Source organism: Delphinus delphis, chromosome 5, assembly GCF_949987515.2.
Source record: "Delphinus delphis chromosome 5, mDelDel1.2, whole genome shotgun sequence".
Lineage (NCBI taxonomy): Eukaryota > Metazoa > Chordata > Mammalia > Artiodactyla > Delphinidae > Delphinus > Delphinus delphis.
In genome coordinates this window covers 26,213,885-26,234,686 of record NC_082687.1, presented here as the reverse complement: position 1 = coordinate 26,234,686, position 20,802 = coordinate 26,213,885, and the positions used below count along the sequence as shown (strand labels likewise).

Genomic DNA, 20,802 nt, shown 5'->3' with positions numbered 1-20,802 from the left:
CTTCTTCTAGTAGTCACCTTGGTTTAAAACGGTGCTGATCACTACTATATATAAAATAGATAACTAGTAAGGGCCTACTGGGTAGCACAGGAAACTCTACTCAATATTCTTTAATAACCTGTATGGGAAAAGAATCTAAAAAGAGTGGATATATGTATATGTATAACTGAATCACTTTGCTGTGCACCTGAAACTAACACAACGTTGTAAATTAAGTAGACTCCAATAAAAAATTTAAAATTAATTAATTAAAAAAACTGTGCTGTGCTGATCAGAATCCCCAGTGACCTCCTCTGTGGCAAAGTGGTTAAGGAAGGGGACATGAAACCATGAATAACCTGTGACCACAGGTTAGGACTAAGTATGGGACATCCTAGGTGCCTTCACCCCATGGATGTCACCTCACGGTTTAGGTTAGAGAATTTAGATGCAGGTTACAGTGCTGTTTTTACATCAGACTCCTTCAGGTAGACCAATGAGAAGCACATCAGTGGCCAGTATCTGTTCTTTCATGTTGGAGGATCTTGTGATTGCCTGAGTAGAGTCACAGAGTTATAGAACTGGTAGAGACTAGAAATCACATAACTCAAGCATTGTTTTTAACTTCAGATATTTATGTCCAGAGAATCTAACTTACTCCACCCAAGTTTTCTGACTTGTACCTAATGCGGCAGCACTAAGTTGTGTGGGCATTTGGTGATCCTGGGTTTAAATCCTAAACATCACTTTTTAGCTATTTGAGTCACTTAATGTTTGTGAGCCTCGGTTTTCTCTTTGGTGCAAAAGAAAAGTCATATTTACTGCAACAGTTTTGGAAGGTTAAATAAGATAACGTCTGGGGGAAAAAACGTTCCATTTTGACTAGCACCCAGTAGGCCTTCAAGAAATAGTAGCTCCCTGTTCCTTTTACCCAAGCATCTTGGACTGCTCCTTCCTCATGGCAAACTTCACATATATCCTTGTAAGAGCTGAACCCTGGCAGATTATCATGACCTAAGCAGTACACTGATACTAGTCCCAAGTGCTCAAGCAAAAATCAAACTCAACTGAAAAGTCTGTTTCTCAATCATTCCAAGGCCCCCTTCCATAGTAGCCAATTGAAACCAATGTCCCGAGAACCTCTCATTTCACTTCTGCTTAGCCTGTGCAGGAAACCTAATCACATCAGTACACAGAGGGAAGTCTGGCTTGTTTGGAATACAGAGACATGGTCCCCACCTTTGTCTCCCCCCTTCCCCCGCTTCAGCCCTCTCCACATTTCCTCCACATATCCTTTCCCCACTTTCACCCTCCCCTCTCCTTACCTCCCCTTTCTTCCACCATGTGGATCAAATCTTGGACCCAGCTATCAGTTCTCATATGCTGTTAACATCATTATGCCTCATTTGCATCTCATTGTAATTAGTCGGGTTATCCAAAGCTTCATCTCCTGGCTCTCCTCCTGGAATTCTTAGTGAATCTGTTATTTTATAACGCACTTTTGGACTCTCTTTCCATATGGTTACTGTGTGTGACCACAGATGCTGTTAGGCCCTTCCTAGTCTCCTTATGGTCCCAAGTTTTTCTGGAACTATCTGGTTTACTCACAGTTCCCTGTATCCACTTGTCCCTATTCACATGGCCAAAAAGAAATATGTATCCATACTTTATAAATAGATGGATGCTGGATAAAAAAAAAGAACTCTCGTATACATCTTTCCAGGGATACAGAGCTATACTTTACAGGCAGAAATATAGTTAACAGAGGAAACATAACACACATATATGTCAACGCTCCATTTGAGTTTTAAAAAAGAAACGAGAGTCATGGGTATTTGGGGAAAGGTGTTTCTGGCAGAGGTGCTGCAGGAGAGAGGTGAAAAACTATGCCTGCTTTTGTGGGAGGTAAGAGAAAAATTGTCAGTTAAATGTAAAGATAGAACAGTAAACTTCAACCTTCAGTATTTGCATCAAAATGAAAAAGGACTGGGCATTAATTTTAAAATAGTCTCCATTATATATTTCTCTTTACAAACTGAACACATTTTGATGATAGAAACATTAGAAAATGCCAATAATCAGGAAAAAGAAAAGCAGAAAAGAAACCAATTCATCACCCATATAACACTGGTAATGCTTTATAAATGTTATCTGATGTTTTTCAATATTTTCACTTATCATAAGCACCTGTCCATGTAATCAAATATTCTTCTGTAATATCATATTTATGGCTTTGTAGTCTTTTATCATGTGAAAATTTCATAATACAAGTTTATAAACAGCTCAGCAGCACACACCCGCCTCTCTCTATGTATCTTTGCTGATATGCCCTCCTTCTGCATGGGACTCAGACTGGCCATGTCTTTACTGAATTTTCGTACAGCTTATTTGCTGATTATGCATCTCTGTTGTGTTTCTTTTAAAATACTATTTGTCTTTATCTGTGCATTTTTAATATTTATTTTGATAGCAAATTCAGTGCAAAAATAGGAGGAAATTATATGCAATAGTGATGGCAGTGGCTACAGTATCCTGGAATGTCCAATCTGTAATATGCAGTGCATCTTATTTGAGGAAATGTATTGAGCCTAATATGGCCTACATAGGTTAATTTAATCAGTTGTGATAATATTGTCATAAGGACTCAACTACATATTTCGCAGGAAGGCTATGTTGTACTTAAAGAAAGGGAAAATAAATAGTGGCGATAATTCAATTGGCCTGTGGGGTTTTAAAAATATTATCACTATGCCAACTGGTAACAGCAGCTGTGTTTACTGAGTACCTACTCTGTATCAGATATTGAACAGGTATTAATTCATTTCTCATAATAACACCTTGAATAGTTACACTATAATCTTACTTGCAGAAGAATTAAATTTGGGCACAGAGAGTGCAGTAATTAACCTGAGGCTAAACAGCAAAAATGGTAAAACTGGTATAGGAATTCAGCCTGTTTGGAGCCTGCACTCACTCTTAACTACGATTGTTGAAATGCCTAGATGTAAGTGATTTTCCAGTTCATTCCAATTAGGTAACTCCAATACCATAAAAGAGCATTTACATTACAGGATTTTGTGTGCATTTCTACAAGGCAATTCACAAGTAAAATACAATCTGTATCATGGAACTACAAACTACCCTTCCAGAAACGTGCTTGCTCACATTTCAAGGAATCAAATGACTTAAAGTTAATTTAGAGTTTTGGCTTTGAGAAGATATATTTCGGGCTATATTATAAAATATAATTGAGAAGGGCAGTTAAGTTACATTGTAATTTTAAAATTAAATAACTTGGAAATTCCAATCAAACGTTGAGAAGTAGTTTAAAGCTCCATAATACTTAAATTTGAAATTTGTAACAGTTGCATCCTTTCTCAAGACACCTGAATTCTCGAGAATGAAGAACTGCTTTCTGTTGGGAAAGCAGTGCAAGAAAGTGGTTTAGAGTGTGGGCTCTGGAATCAGACTGTCTGGATCTACTAAGCCACTGGCCAGGCAATCTTGCGCAGAATTCTTAACCTCACTCTTTTCTACCTTAAAATGGAATCATAACAATCTCTTTTCCACAGGCCTGTTTTGACAATTAAATGAGAAATGCATATAAAGTGCACAGCACAGTTCCTTGCATATATAATGTTGAATAAATGTTAGCTAATATGATTGTTATTAATAATTATTACTTTACGTTCACACCGTCTCTAAACATTTGTACTTCTCCTCAATTTCTGCTAGCCCAAGTATATCCCTTTAGCGGGTGTCCATTCAAAATCAGTGCTGAATCTGAGGTCCAAATTGAGATAGCTCCTTTCCCAGCTGAAGTCCTCTTCAGCCTTAGAAATGCTTGGCTGCATTCCGTGGTTCTCTCCCCGCCCACACACACTTTAATAGTAAAGCACAAGACGTATGCAAAATATCTGAAAATATGTTCTGGCCTGTGGTTTGTATTTATGAATGGCTTTTATTCTTCAGGTCAGCTTCTGGAAGCTGCGGAGCATTATGAGGCCTTCCATCAATTGACGCAGGGACGGATATGGAAGGATGAGACAGGCCGCGTTCTCAACTTGTTGGCCTGTGAGAGTCTCCTGAGGACTTACAGATTACTCTCAGACAAAATGCTGGAAAATAAAGAATACAAACAGGCCATCAGAATTCTTATAAAAGCTTCTGAAATAGCCAAAGAAGGTGGGTGGAAAAGAGCACTCTCACGTTGCTGCCTCTAATGGGCAGATACTGCTTCTCCCAAGAGGGAGGTAAAAATTGTCAAGTGTTTGGGTGATTATTTCCTATGAAATGCAGGGACAAATGCCATCAATATACTTTCAAATTTCACTGTAAAACAGAGGGGCCTTAGTGCTGACAGCAAGAAATCCATTAGTTTCTTGAAAGCTTTACCTCCAAAATTGCAACCCTCTGGGAATAATGTTATAAAACAGTAAACCCATGATGAGAAGGTAAGGTCATTTGCAAAAGTTAACTCTGTGTGTGTGTGTGTGTGTGTGTGTGTGTGTGCTTAAGGTCATATATTTCTTACAATCTGAGAGACCTTTCATTGTTTGTAAATTCCCTATTGTCGGGTAATAGGAAAGATATGATAAATATTTAGTTAAGAGTAACAGGAAGATAGAACTTTAATATATTTTAGACCCATGCCTGTCAAAGTGTGTGGCCTTTGGCCTGGCAGCATCAGCATCACCAGGAAGCTTATAAGAAACGCAGCATCTCAGGCCCCACCCCAGACCGACTGCATCAGAATCTGCAGGTTTGCAAGATCTCCAGGTGATTTGTATGCACGCTTACAGCAGTGAAAATGCTTTTGTGACAGCTGATCACATCCTTAATATTCTATTATCATCAAAATATGTATAAAATATAAAGAAAAAAATTGGAACATATACTCATAAGCTTTTACTTTGTGAGATGCAAGGATATTTTGTGACCTCAGAGTAGTATATTAATAAATTACTTTTCATGAAGGAGAAAAAGATGGAAGTTACGCTCTTGAACTAAGTTCATTAGCTTGTGGACATATTTAATCAGTTGGCTTATTGAGTAACAAATGGCTTATATGTAGTAAACAGGACTGATTTTCTGGGTTTGATTTTAATTTTTGAAAGAATGAAAGTAAAATCTTAGCTTATTTTCTCTGTTAATTTTTAAAAGTAATATTACTTAAATTACCCATAGGACATCACCCACAGTGAAAGATGTATCCCATTGAATGAACTGCTTTTGAATGAATGGTGATCTAGTACCTTCCCCAAAGAGGTACACACTGACATAAATAGTTACCTCTTAGATCAATTTCAGCAGCTAACTTTAGTCATGTGAAAAGTTATGTGGATTTTTTTTAACATCTTTATTGGAGCATAATTGCTTTACAATGGTATGTTAGTTTCTGCTTTACAACAAAATGAATGTTATATATATACATATGTTCCCATATCTCTTCCCTCTTGCGTCTCCGTCCCTCCCACCCTCCCTATCCCACACCTGCAGGCGGTCACAAAGCACCGAGCTGATCTCCCTGTGCTTTGCAGCTGCTTCCCACTAGCTATCTACCTTACGTTTGGTAGTGTATATATGTCCGTGTCTCTCCTCGCTTTGTCACAGCTTACCCTTTCCCCTCCCCATATCCTCAAGTCCATTCTCTAGTAGGTCTGTGTCTTTATTCCTGTCTTACCCCTAGGTTCTTCATGACATTTTTTTTTTCTTAAAATCCATATATATGTGTTAGCATACGGTATTTGTCTCTCTCTTTCTGACTTACTTCACTCTATATGACAGACTCTAGGTCTATCCACCTCATTACAAATAGCTCAATTTCATTTCTTTTTATGGCTGGGTAATATTCCATTGTATATATGTGCCACATCTTCTTTATCCATTCATCTGTTGATGGACATTCAGGTTGTTTCCATCTCCAGGCTATTGTAAATAGAGCTGTAATGAACATTTTGGTACATGACTCTTTTTGAATTATGGTTTTCTCAGGGTATATGCCCAGCAGTGGGATTGCTGGGTCATATGGTAGTTCTATTTGTAGTTTTTTAAGGAACCTCCATACTGTTCTCCACAGTGGCTGTATCAATTTACATTTCCACCAACAGTGCAAGAGTGTTCCCTTTTCTCCACACCCTCTCCAGCATTTATTGTTTCTAGATTTTTTGATGATGGCCATTCTGACTGGTGTGAGATGATATCTCATTGTAGTTTTGATTTGCATTTCTCTAATGATTAGTGATGTTGAGCATTCTTTCATGTGTTTGTTGGCAGTCTGTATATCTTCTTTGGAGAAATGTCTATTTAGGTCTTCTGCCCATTTTTGGATTGGGTTTTTTTTTTTTTTTGTTATTCAGCTGCATGAACTGCTTATAAATTTTGGAGATTACTCCTTTGCAATCATTTGCAAATAGTTTCTCCCATTCTGAGGGTTGTCTTTTGGTCTTTTTTATGGTTTCCTTTGCTGTGCAAAAGCTTTGAAGTTTCATTGGGTCCCATTTGTTTATTTTTGTTTTTACCTCCATTTCTCTAGGAGGTGGGTCAAAAAGGATCTTGCTGTGATTTATGTCATAGAGTGTGCTGCCTATATTTTCCTCTAAGAGTTTTATAGTGTCTGGCCTTACATTTAGGTCTTTAATCCATTTGGAGCTTATTTTTCTGTATGGTGTTAGGGAGTGATCTAATCTCATACTTTTACATGTACCTGTCCAGTTTTCCCAGCACCACTTATTGAAGAGGCTGTCCTTTCTCCACTGTACATTCCTGCCTCCTTTATCAAAGATAAGGTGACCATATGTGCGTGGGTTTATCTCTGGGCTTTCTATCGTGTTCCATTGATCTATCTTTCTGTTTTTGTGCCAGTACCATACTGTCTTGATTACTGTAGCTTTGTAGTATAGTCTGAAGTCAGAGAGCCTGATTCCTCCAGCTCCGTTTTTCATTCTCAAGATTGCTTTGGCTATTCGGGGTCTTTTGTGTTTCCATACAAATTGTGAAATTTCTTGTTCTACTTCTGTGAAAAATGCCAGTGGTAGTTTGATAGGGATTGCATTGAATCTGTAGATTGCTTTGGGTAGTAGAGTCATTTGCACAATATTGATTCTTCCAATCCAAGAACATGGTATATCTCTCCATCTATTTGTATCATCTTTAATATCTTTCATCAGTGTCTTATAATTTGCTGCATACAGGTCTTTTGTCTCCTTAGGTAGGTTTATTCCAAGATATTTTATTCTTTTTGTTGCAATAGTAAATGGGAGTGTTTTCTTGATTTCACTTTCAGATTTTTCATCATTAGTGTATAGGAATGCCAGAGATTTCTGTGCATTAATTTTGTATCCTGCTACTTTACCAAATTTATTGATTAGCTCTAGTAGTTTTCTGGTAGCATCTTTAGGATTCTCTATGTATAGTATCATGTTATCTGCAAACAGTGACAGCTTTACTTCTTCTTTTCTGATTTGGATTTCTTTTATTTCCTTTTCTTCTCTGATTGCTGTGGCTAAAACTTCCAAAACTATGTTGAATAAGAGTGGTTAGAGTGGGCAACCTTGTCTTGTTCCTGATCTTAGTGGAAATGCTTTCAGTTTTTCACCATTGAGGACGATGTTGGCTGTGGGTTTGTCATATATGGCCTTTATTATGTTGAGAGAAGTTCCCTCTATGCCTACTTTCTGCAGGGTTTTTATCATAAATGGGTGTTGAATTTTTTCGAAAGCTTTCTCTGCATCTATTGAGATGATCATATGGTTTTTCTCCTTCAATTTGTTAATATGGTATATCACGTTGATTGATTTGCATATATTGAAGAATCCTTGCATTCCTGGAATAAACCCCTTGATCATGGTGTATGATCTGTTTAATGTGCTGTTGGATTCTGTTTGCTAGTATTTTGTTGAGGATTTTTGCATCTATGTTCATCAGTGAGATTGGCCTGTAGTTTTCTTTCTTTGTGACATCCTTGTCTGGTTTTGGTATCAGGGTGATGGTGGCCTCGTTTAATGAGTTTGGGAGTGTTCCTCCCTCTACTATATTTTGTAATAGTTTGAGAAGGATAGGTGTTAGGTCTTCTCTAAATGTTTGATAGAATTCGCCTGTGAAGCCATCTGGTCCTGGGCTTTTGTTTTTTGGAAGATTTTTAATCACAGTTTCAGTTTCAGTGCTTGTGATTGGTCTGTTCATATTTTCTATTCATTCCTGATTCAGTCTTGGCAGGTTGTGCATTTCTAAGAATTTGTGCATTTCTTCCAGGTTGTCCATTTTATTGCCATAGAGTTGCTTGTAGTAATCTCTCATGATCTTTTGTATTTCTGCAGTGTCAGTTGTTACTTCTCCTTTTTCATTTCTAATTCTATTGATTTGAGTCTTCTCCCTTTTTATCTTGATGAATCTGGCTAATGGTTTATCTATTTTGTTTATCTTCTCAAAGAACCAGCTTTTAGTTTTATTGATCTTTGCTATTGTTTCCTTCATTTCTTTTTCATTTATTTCTGATCTGATTTTTATGATTTCTTTCCTTCTGCTAACTTTGGGGGTTTTTTTGTTCTTCTTTCTATAGTTGTTTTAAGTGTAGGGTTAGATTGTTTATTTGACATTTTTCTTGTTTCTTGAGGTGAGATTGAATTGCTATAAACTTCCCTCTTAGAACTGCTTTTGCTGCATCCCATAGGTTTTGGGTCGTCGTGTCTCCATTGTCATTTGTTTCTAGGTAGTTTTTTATTTCCTCTTTGATTTCTTCAGTGATCACTTCGTTATTAAGTAGTGTATTGTTTAGCCTCCATATGTTTGTATTTTTTACAGATCTTTTCCTGTAATTGATATTTAGTCTCATAGCGTTGTGGTCGGAAAAGATACTTGATACAATTTCAATTTTCTTAAATTTACCAAGGCTTGATTTGTGAACCAAGATATGATCTATCCTGGAGAATGTTCCATGAGCACTTGAGAAAAATGTGTATTCTGTTGTTTTTGGATGGAATGTCCTATAAATATCAATTAAGTCCATCTTGTTTAATATATCATTTAAAGCTTGTGTTACCTTATTTTCATTTTGGATGATCTGTCCATTGGTGAAAGTGGGGTGTTAAAGTCCCCTACTATGAATGTGTTACTGTTGATTTCCCCTTTTATGGCTGTTAGTATTTGCCTTATGTATTGAGGTGCTCCTATGTTGGGTGCATAAATATTTACAATTGTTATATCTTCTTCTTGGATCGATCCCTTGATCATTACGTAGTGTCCTTCTTTGTCTCTTCTAATAGTCTTTATTTTAAAGTCTATTTTGTCTGATAAGAGAATTGCTACTCCAGCTTTATTTTGGTTTCCATTTGCATGAAATATCTTTTCCCATCCCCTTACTTTCAGTCTTTATGTGTCTCTAGGTCTGAAGTGGGTCTCTTGTAGATAGCAAATATATGGGTCTTGTTTTTGTATGCATTCAGACAATCTGTGTCTTTTGGTGGGAGCATTTAGTCCATTTACATTTAAGGTAATTATCGGTATGTATGTTCCTATTCCCATTTTCTTAATTGTTTTGGGTTCGTTATTGTAGGTCTTTTCCTTCTCTTGTGTCTCTTGCCTAGAGAAGTTCCTTTAGCAGTTGTTGTAGAGCTGGTTTGCTGGTGCTGAACTCTCAGCTTTTGCTTGTCCGTAAAGGTTTTAATTTCTCCATCAAATCTGAATGTGATCCTTGCTGGGTAGAGTAATCTTGGTTGCAGGTTTTTCTCCTTCATCACTTTAAATATGTCCTGCCAGTCCCTTCTGGCTTGCAGAGTTTCTGCTGAAAGATCAGCTGTTAACCTTATGGGGATTCCCTTGTGTGTAATTTTTCCCTTGCTGCTTTTAATATGTTTTCTTTGTATTTAATTTTTGACAGTTTGATTAATATGTGTCTTGGCATATTTCTCCTTGGATTTATCCTGTATGGTACTCTCTGTGCTTCCTGGACTTGATTAACTATTTCCTTTCCCATATTAGGGAAGTTTTCAACTAGAATCTCTTCAAATATTTACTCAGTCCCTTTCTTTTTCTCTTCTTCTTCTGGAACCCCTATAATTCGGATGTTGGTGCATTCAATGTTGTCCCAGAGGTCTCTGAGATTGTCCTCAGCTATTTTCATTCTTTTTTCTTTATTCTGCTCTGCAGTAGTTATTCCCACAATTTTATCTTCCAGGTCACTTATCCGTTCTTCTGCCTCAGTTATTCTGCTATTGATCCCATCTAGAGTATTTTTCATTTCATTTATTGTGTTGTTCATTGTTGTTTGTTTCACCTTTAGTTCTTCTATGTCCTTGTTAAATGTTTCTTGCATTTTGTCTATTCTATTTCCAAGATTTTGGATCATCTTTACTATCATTATTCTGAATCCTTTTTCAGGTAGACTGCCTATTTCCTCTTCAGGTGTTAGGTCTGGTGGGTTTTTATCTTGCTCCTTCATCTGCTGTGTGTTTTTCTGTCTTCTCATTTTGCTTATCTTACTGTGTTTGGGGTCTTCTTTTTGCAGGCTGCAGGTTCATAGTACCTGTTGTTTTTGGTGTCTGTCCCCAGTGTCTAAGGTTGGTTCAGTGGGTTGTGGAGGCTTCCTGGTGGAGGGGACTAGTGCCTGTGTTCTGGTGGATGAGGCTGGATCTTGTCTTTCTTGTGGGCAGGTCCACGTCTGGTGGTGTGTTTTGGGGTGTCTGTGGACTTAGTATGATTTTAAGCAGCCTCTCTGCTAATGGGTGGGGTTGTGTTCCTGTCTTGCTAGTTGTTTGGCATAGGATGTCCAGCACTGTAGCTTGCTGGTGGTTGAGTGAAGCTGGGTGTTGGGGTTGAGATGGAGATCTCTGGGAGATTTTTGCCATTTGATATTATGTGGAGCTGGGAGGTCTCTTGTGGACCAGTGTCCTGAAGTTGGCTCTCCCACCTCAGAGGTACAGCACTGACTCCTGGCTACAGCACAAAGAGCCTTTCATCCACACGGCTCAGAATAAAAGGGAGAAAAAGAAAGAAAGAATTAGTAGAAGTAGAAAGAAGGAAAGGAGGGAGGGTGGGAGGGAGGAAGGAAGGAAGGAGGGAGGGAAGGAACGAAAAAAGAAAGAAAGAATATAAAGTAAAATAAAATAAAGTAAGAGAAAATATAATAAGGTTATTAAAATAAAGAAATAATTATTAAGAAAAAAATTAAAAAACAAACAAATATAAAAAACGGACGGGTAGAACTCTGGGACAAATGGTGGAAGCAAAGCTATACAGACAAAATCTCACACAGAGGCATACACATACACACTCACAAAAAGAGGAAAGGTGGAAAAAATCATAAATCTTGCTCTCAAAGTCCACCTCCTCAATTTGGGATGATTCGTTGTCTATTCATGTATTCCACAGATGCAGGGTATGTAAGTTGATTGTGGAGCTTTAATCCGCTGCTTCTGCGGCTGCTGGGAGAGATTTCCCTTTCTCTTCTTTGTTCTCACAGCTCCCAGGGGCTCAGCTTTGGATTTGGCCCCGCCTCTGCATGTAGGTCGCTGGAGGGTGTCTGTTCTTCGCTCACACAGGACGGGGTTAAAGGAGCCACTGATTCAGGACCTCTGTCTCACTCAGGCCGCGGGGGGGAGGGAGGGGCAAGGAGTGCAGGGCGAGCCTGCGGCGGCAGAGGCCGGCGTGACGTTGCACCAGCCTGAGGCGTGCCGTGCGTTCTCCCAGGTAAGTTGTCCCTGGATCCCGGGACCCTGGCAGTGGCGGGCTGCACAGGCTCCCTGGAAGGGAGGTGTGGAGAGTGACCTGTGCTCGCACACAGGCCTCTTGGTGGCGGCAGCAGCAGCCTTAGCGTCTCAGGCCCGTCTCTGGGGTCCGTGCTTTTAGCCGCGGCTCGCGCCCGTCTCTGGAGCTCCTTTAAGCAGCGCTGTTAATCCCCTCTCCTCACGCACCAGGAAACAAAGAGGGAAGAAAAAGTCTCTTGCCTCTTCGGCAGCTCCAGACTTTTTCCCGGACTCCCTCCCGCCTAGCCGTGGCGCACTAACCCCCTGCAGGCAGCGTTCACGCCGCCAACCCCAGTCCTCTCCCGGCGCTCTGACCGAAGCCCCCGAGCCTCAGCTCCCAGCCCCGCCCGCCCCGGTGGGTGAGCAGACAAGCCTCTCGGGCTGGTGAGTACTGGTCGGCCCTGACCCTCTGTGCGGGAATCTCTCCGCTTTGCCCTCCGCACCCCTGTTGCTGTGCTCTCCTCCGCGGCGCCGAAGCTTCCCCCTCCGCCACCCGCAGTCTCCGCCCGCGAAGGGGCTTCCTAGTGTGTGGAGACCTTTCCTCCTTCACGGCTCCCTCCCACTGGTGCAGGTCCCGTCCCTATCCTTTTGTCTCTGTTTATTCTTTTTTCTTTTGCCCTACCCAGGTACGTGGGGGTTTCTTGCCTTTTGGGAGGTCTGAGGGCTTCTGCCAGCGTTCAGTAGGTGTTCTGTAGGAGTTGTTCCACGGGTAGGTGTATTTCTGGTGTATCTGTGGGGAGGAAGGTGACCTCCGCGTCTTGCTCTTCCGCCATCTTCCCGGAAGTTCCTATGTGGACTTTTAATGTAAGTTAATGTTATCAGGTAGGAAAAGGTATTTCACTTTAGGTTCACATTTGCTAAATTGTAAGGTTGTTCACAAAGAAAGCAAGGTTCCTAGGCCCTCTTCCAATAGTCAGAGCCTGCCAAGCCGTTTCCTTTCTGAAAGCATCTCTCACTTTCTGAAGGACAGATGAAGAGAATCGGAGAAAACTTGCTTTTTCTGCTGTAATAATTTTTAATATCTTTTAAAGCCAATAAATATTTGTGCCCATGTTTTTCATATAAGATAGTAGACAGGTTAAAAGATTGCACAGCATTTTACAGAGGTCTGACAGCCGCTGAAATGCTCTGGGACAAAGCATCCCTTCTTACTGTTGTCTCCTACTTTGGTCAGGGAACCTGAAGCAGCAAGCTGACGATTGCATGGATAACGCCTGCCTCCCACAATTGATTTACATGGTACTTAAGGAGGACCGACATCCACTGTGCACCTTAGTTAGGACACCTTGGTGTAATGCACAAGTATAGTGCCAGCCATACAGTGGTCTCATGAGTCTGTTATTCTATTATTTTCATCTTTCAGACATCAGTGCTCTTTAATAAATCCACAAAGTTGTACAAACATCAACACTGACCCCACACTCATTAGAAGGCATTCCCCATACCCTCCTTCCTCTATGCCCTAGCAACCATTAATCTACTTTCCGTCTCTGTGGATTTACCTCTTCTGGATAGTTCACACAGATGGAATCATGCTATGTGTATTCTTTTGAGTCCAGCTTCTTTCACTTAGCATCATGTTTTCAAGGTTCATCCGTCTTGTAGATGGTATCACTACTTCATTCATTTTTATGGCCAAATAATACACTATTGTATGGTTGTATCACATTTTCTTTGTCCATTCATCAGTTGATGGACATTTACGTTGTTCCCACCTTTTGTCTATTATGATTAATGCTACTATGAACATCTGTGTACATGTTTTCAGTTCCTTTGGGTATATACGTAGACGTGGCATTGCTGGGTGGTACAATTCTATGTTTAACTTCTTGAGGAACTGGCAAAGAGTTTTCCCAAGTCGCTGAACCATTTTACATTCCCATCAACAATGTATAAAGGGTTTCAATTTAGCCACATCCTCACCAGTACTTGTTACTTTCTGTCTTTTTATTATAGTCATCTTAGTAGGTATAAAGTGATATCTCACTGTGAATTTATTTTGCATCTCCCTGTTGCTTAATGATGTTGATCATCTTTTCACGTGCTTATTGTCCATTTGTAATCTTCTTTGCAGAAATATCTATTCAGTTCCTTTGCCCATTTTTAATTGGATTATTTTGTCCTTTTATTATTGAGTTACAAGAATCCTCTAATATTCTAGATGCAAGTCCTTCATCAGATTTGGTTTCTTTTCATTTTCTGATGGTATCCATTGAAGCCCGAGTTTTTAATTTGATAAAGTGCAAAGTAGTTTGTTTTTTCTTTTGTTGTTTGTGCTTTTGGTTTCATAACTAAGAAGGCTTCCACTAATCCAAACTCATGAAGATTTACTTCTGCACTTTATTCTAAGAGTTTCATAGTTTTAACTCCTATATTTAGGTGTGTGTATGTGTGTGTGTGTGTGATGTCAAGAGGGTCCAGCTTCACGTTTTGTATGTGGATATCCAGTTGCCCCAGTACCAGTTGTTGAAAATGCTGTTCTTTCTCAATAAATTGTCTTGGGACCCTTGTTAAAAATAATTGACCATAAATGTGAGGGTTGTTTTCTGGATTCTTAATTCTATTGCAGTGATCCTCATGTCTGTCCTTATTCTACTACTACATATTTTTTATTGTGGTTTTGTAGTAAGTTTTAAAATTGGGAAGTGCGAGTCTTCCAAATTGTCCTTTTTCAATATTGTTTTGGTCCTTCCACATTGCTTATATTTCCAACATGATGTTTAGGATCAGTCTGTCTACTTCTCCAAAAATGACAGCTGGGATTTTGATAGGGATTGCATTGAATTTGTAGATCACTTTGGGAAATATCGCTATCTTCACACTGTCTTCCAATTCATGAATATGGTTATCAGTCTATTTACATGTTATCTAATTTCTTTTAATGATGTTTTATAGTTTTCAGTGTACACATTTTGCCCTTGGTTTGTTACATTTATTTCTAATATTTTATTCTTTTTGATGCTGTTGAAAATGGAATTTTTTCTTTTATTTTCAGATTGTTCATTGCTCGTGTGTAGAAATAAAATCAACTTTTTTTTTTTCTTTTTTGCGGTACATGGGCCTCTCACTGTTGTGGCCTCTCCCGTTGCAGAGCACAGGCTGTGGACGCGCAGGCCCAGCGGCCATGGCTCACGGGCCCAGCCACTCCGCGGCACGTGGGATCTTCCTGGACTGGGGCACGAACACGCGTCCCCTGCATTGGCAGGTGGACTCTCAACCACTGCGCCACCAGGGAAGCCCAGGCTGATACTCTTTATCAATTATTTCACATATGTAGTCGCAGCTATGATGAATGACTATAGGTTTTACATGGTGGACCGGTATGGAATTTATATATGAATGTCAAAATGCTAATACTGGGTTTTGTATGTAGAGGGAAACTCCTCATAATTATATTGCTAATGCATGTTGCTCACTTATTATCTGTGACCCAGGTAAATTGTATTAACATCAGCCTTTTTTTTTTTAACATCTTTATTGGGGTATAATTGCTTTACAATGGTGTGTTAGTTTCTGCTTTATAACAAAGTGAATCAGCTGTATGTATACATATATCCCCAAATCCCCTCCCTCTTGCGTCTCCCTCCCTCACACCCTCCCTATCCCATCCCTCCAGGTGGTCACAAAGCACCGAGCCAATATCCCTGTGCCATGCGGCTGCTTCCCACTAGCTATCTACCTTACGTTTGGTAGTGTGTATATGTCCATGCCTCTCTCTCGCCCTGTCACAGCTCACCCTTCCCCCTCCCCATATCCTCAAGTCCGTTCTCCAGTAGGTCTGTGTCTTTATTCCTGTCTTACCCCTAGGTTCTTCATGACATTTTTTTTCTTAAATTCCATATATATGTGTTAGCATACGGTATTTGTCTTTCTCTTTCTGACTTACTTCACTCTGTATGACAGACTCTAGGTCTATCCACCTCATTACATATAGCTCAATTTCATTTCTTTTTATGGCTGAGTAATATTCCATTGTATATATGTGCCACATCTTCTTTATCCATTTATCCGATGATGGGTTGTTTTCATCTCTGGGCTATTGTAAATAGAGCTGCAATGAACATTTTGGTACATGACTCTTTTTGAATTTTGGTTTTCTCAGGGTATATGCCCAGTAGTGGGATTGCTGGGTCATATGGTAGTTCTATTTGTAGTTTTTTAAGGAACCTCCATACTGTTCTCCATAGTGGCTGAACCAATTCACATTCCCACCAGCAGTGCAAGAGTGTTCCCTTTTCTCTAACGTCAGCCTTTTTGATGAGTACACAGTCAGGTTTCAGAGATTGTTGATATAAATCTGTATACTTTGTTATAATAACTTTCTACTCTCTTAAAAAGCAAAGATTCTGTTTGTTGTAATAAACCAATTTCTTTAATACCATAATGATTTTTTCTACATTTTCGTTTTAGGAAATGACAAAAAGATGGAAGAAGAAGCTTCCTATTACTTGGGCTTAGCGCACTTGGCTGCTGGAGAGTATGAAACAGCATTAGCAGTAAGTTCAAGTTGACTTTAATCACTATCACTTTTAATTTTTATTTTATTATATTTGTTCTATTTTATTATGTTTGTTTTATATTTTTTATTGTATGTTGTTATAAGGCCAACAGAAATGGGGTGGGCTGGATGTCAGTGTACCTATTTATAGAGACTAAAGCAGAATAGCACTATTCTAGAAGCATTAAAAATTGGTTTTATTGATGAAAGTTAAATATATGGAGTAATGGGACCGTCCATTCCTATATCACCAAGGACAAGAGGAAATGGGTTTAAATGACAGCAAAAAGTAAATAGTAAAAAAAAAAAATTACGGCACACATAATATGATCTGAGAAAGTTTTCTTAGGAAAAACTGTAGTTAATAAACAATAGATTGAATTGCATTGCAGTGAACCTTTCCTTTGTGTGTGGGGAGCGGGGAGAAGGCGGGCTGCAAAGGTGGAAGGCATTGCTAGTCCCAATCTGAGAAGTAACCTGCTTCAGGATAAAAATCAGTGTTTGCCTATCTTATGACCAGGCTTGGTTTGTTTGACTAAAAAACCCAAAAAACAAAATGTCACGAGCTATCTTTTCCATATTAAAACTGAAATCATTTTTCTTTCATTCTTCTCTTACCTCTAATATATTCCAACTGTAACTTCTTATTGAATTTCACATACATCTCATGTAATAATCCTATTCGATAAGAATTATTGGCTTTATTTTTCAGCTTTGAGGAGCTCTTGTTGGCTCTTTTAGATATTCGTGCTAAATAGCATTTCTGTGATTGGGCTAATTATTTTTCTCTATCATCCTTAAAATTGGGTTTAATCGTAAGAGACTTGGGTTTTCCTAGTTGATTCTTCTACTTAATATTTTTTAGTTAATGACATGCACACAGCAAGGCTGTTGTGTTCCAGGTACTTTGAGGAACACAGAGGCCAACAAGATGCACATTTCCCTTTAGGAGCTAGTTGAATGAGGGGGACCAACTTGTAAACAACTATAATTCAAAGCAGGATGAACAGGGGTTTTCTGAGTTCAGAATAGTTAGTTTCAACACTGAAGATCAGGAAGGTTGCACAGAAGAGCTTTTGAGGGGCAGGATTTATACAGGCAGAAAGCGTGAGAGTCAAGGATGATAGCATATTAGACACACACACACTCCCACACTCTCAATATGATCATAGTCAGTGGGTTTGAGAAGCAATGAATTGTCATGTACAAGATAGGATACAGTAGGAGATCAAGTTGGAAAATTAGGTGAAAATTAGCTTATAGATTCTCTCTGTCTCTCTATCACATGGCAGGCACATGGCAAAATAAATTCAAACAATACAATAGAGTTTACAGTGAAAAATAAATCTTCCTTCTGTTCCTGTACTCAGTCTCACAGTTCTTTTCTCAAAGGCAAATACAGTTACAAGTTCCTGGTTTATCCTTCCAAAAATATTCATAGGTATGCCTGGCATATAGGTGCATATATATATGTGTATCCTTTTTGTTGTTTACAAAATGATAACGTTTTATACACACTGTTCTGTCCCCTGAGTTAACTTCCTCCATACTAATGTATATATAGACATGCCTCATTTTAAAAGGGACTCATAGTATCCCATGATATAGTTGTACTGTAATGGATTTAACTATCTCCTATTGGTGGGCATTTAGGTTGTTTCCAATCAGTTTTGTTTCACAAAGGGTATAGCAGTGAATAGCTTTGTGCCAAAGTGAGAGAAGATCTACAGGGTGGATCTTCTAAGGGTGGAAATGCTGATTCAAAGAGGAGAGAATATGAATTTAAAGATAAGTTTATTTTTATTTCTAATCTTCCCTTCAAAGAAGCTTAACAAGTTTATTGTCACACAACAATAAATGAAGGTGCCTGTTTCCTCAGGAGCTATGTATATCTTTAGGAAATTAGGCATATGTATTAATACATGTTGGGAATATTTTTCCAGGCCACTGTTTTTTGGCCTTATTATGAAATTCTTCCATCAACTTTTAGATATGTGTGTGGCCAAATTTATCAATTTCTTCTTGTATGATTTCTGGACATTCTTAGAAAGGCTGTACTCATTCTAAGTACAGCCTTTCTAAGAATTAGGAATTCATCGTAATTCCGGGATTATACTTTTTAATCTTTTGGAGGGTTGGAGGGTCTTGAATGCTTTGTTGGAATGTGAAGCTTAGTTTTTAAGCAATGTGGAATGTTTGGTGACTTTGATGAGGCTGGTGGCATGATCTCATTCATTGACTGACAACTGTTTATTGAGCACCTTCTAAGTGACAGACAGCATACCAGGCATGATGGATCTGATCTATAGTTTTGGAAGATAACACTAGCGGTGTAGGATAGTCTAGTAATGAATGTATTTAAGAAGCAGCATTTGGCATCCAAGTGACAAATTTCTTGATACTGTTACTCCTTTCAGAAAAGTATTGAAATTATTTTTCTGGAAGTAAGGAAGCTGTAAATCAAATGTGAAGCTCACATTCATATTAACTGTGTGACCTTGGACAAATCCCTTAAATTCTCTAAGTCTCAACTGACTCAACTAATAAGTATATTTACTTTTTGGGGGGTTGAATGGTGTTTTAAAAAGATATGTCCACTTTCTAACCCCTGGAATCTATGAATTTTACCATACATAGAAAAAAGGTCTTTGCAGAGGTAATTAAGTTAAGGCTCTTGAGATGAGGTGATCATTGTGCTGGATTTTCTGGCTGGGCTGTAAATCCAGTGACAGGGTCCTTATAAGAAAAAGGCAGAAGGAGGTTTGAAACAGACAGAAGACAAGAAGACATGCCCGCAGAAGACAAGTCCCTGTGAAGATGGTGGTAGAGATTGAAGTTGCAGTGCCACAAGTCAAGGGATGCCTGGAGCCACCAGAAGCTTGAAGAGACAGGAAGGATCCCCTCCCCATAAGAACATGGTCCTGCCAACCCTTTGATTTCAGATTGCTAGGCTTCAAAACTGTGAAAGAATCCATTCCTTTATTTTACTTTAAACATCTTTATTGGAGTGTAATTGCTTTACATTGTTGTGTTACTTTCTACTGTATAGTAAAGTGAATCAGCTATACATACACATATATCCCCATATCCCCTCCCTCTTGGTCTCCCTCCCACCCTCCCTATCCCACCCTTCTAGGTGGTCACAAAGCACCGAGCTGATCTCCCTGTGCTATGCGGCTGCTTCCCACTAGCTATCTATTTTACATTTGGTAGTGTACATATGTCCATGCCACTCTGTCACTTCTTCCCAGCTTACCCTTCCCCCTCCCCGTGTCCACAAGTCCATTCTCTATGTCTGCGTCTTCATTCCTGTCCTGCCCCTAGGTTCTTCAGAATCTTTTTTTTTAGATTCCATATATATGTGATAGCATATGGTAATTGTTTTTCTCTTTCTGACTTACTTCACTCTGTATGACAGACTCTAGGTCCATCCCCCTCATTACCAATAACTCAATTTCGTTTCTTTTTATGGCTGAGTAATATTCCATTGTATATATGTGCCACGTCTTCTTTATCCATTCATCTGTCAATGGACACTTAGGTTGCTTTCATGTCCTGGCTATTGCAAATAGTGCTGCAATGAACATTGTGGTACATGACTCTTTGAATTATGGCTTTCTCAGGGTATATGCCCAGTAGTGGGATTTCTGGGTTATATGGTAGTTCTATTTTTAGTTTTTTAGGGAATCTCCATACTGTTCTCCATAGTGGCTGTATCAATTTACATTCCAACTATAAGACACTGATGAAAGAAACTAAAGATGATACAAACAGATGGAGAGATATACCATGTTCTTGGATTGGAAGAATCAACACTGTGAAAATGACTACACTACCCAAAGCAATCTACAGATTCAATGCAATTCCTATCAAACTACCAATGGCATTTTTCACAGAACTAGAACAGAAAATTGCACAGTTTGTATAGAAACAAAAAAGACCCCGAATAGTCAAAGGAATCTTGAGAAAGAAAAGTGGAGCTGGAGAAATCAGGCTCCTGGACTTCAGACTATACTACAAAGCTACAGTAATCAAGACAGTATGGTACTGACACAATAAAAGAAATATAGATCAATGGAACCGGATAGAAAGCCCAGAGATAAATCCATGCACATATGGTCACCTTATCTTTGATAAAGGAGGCAAGAATATACAATGGAGAAAAGACAGCCTCTTCAATAAGTGGTGCTGGGAAACCTGGAAAGCTACATATAAGAGAATGAAATTAGAACACTCCCTAACACCATACACAAAACTCAAAATAGATTAAAGACCTAAATGTAAGGCCAGACACTATAAAACTCTTAGAGGAAAACATAGGCAGAACACTCTATGACATAAATCACAGCAAGATCCTTTTTGACCCACCTCCTAGAGAAAGGGAAATAAAAACAAAAATAAACAATGGGACCTAATGAAACCTAAAAGCACAGCAAAGGAAACCATAAACAAGATGAAAAGACAGCCCTTTGCAAATGAAGCAACTGACAAAGGATTAATTTCCAAAATATACAAGCAGCTCGTGCAGCTCAATATCAAAATAACAAACAACCCAATCCAAAAATGGGCAGAAGACCTAAACAG

The 20,802-nt window shown here is 38.9% G+C and overlaps 1 protein-coding gene across 1 annotated transcript in view; it reads left to right on the top strand.

The window, feature by feature from the left end:
- Window positions 1–20,802, top strand: part of TTC29 (tetratricopeptide repeat domain 29) — a 255,509-nt gene that overhangs the window by 68,716 nt on the left and 165,991 nt on the right. Inside the window, exons 7-8 of the mRNA XM_060011639.1 lie at window positions 3,952–4,164; window positions 16,131–16,216. Coding sequence (XP_059867622.1) covers window positions 3,952–4,164; window positions 16,131–16,216 — 299 coding nt within the window. The remainder of the gene's footprint in view (window positions 1–3,951; window positions 4,165–16,130; window positions 16,217–20,802) is intronic.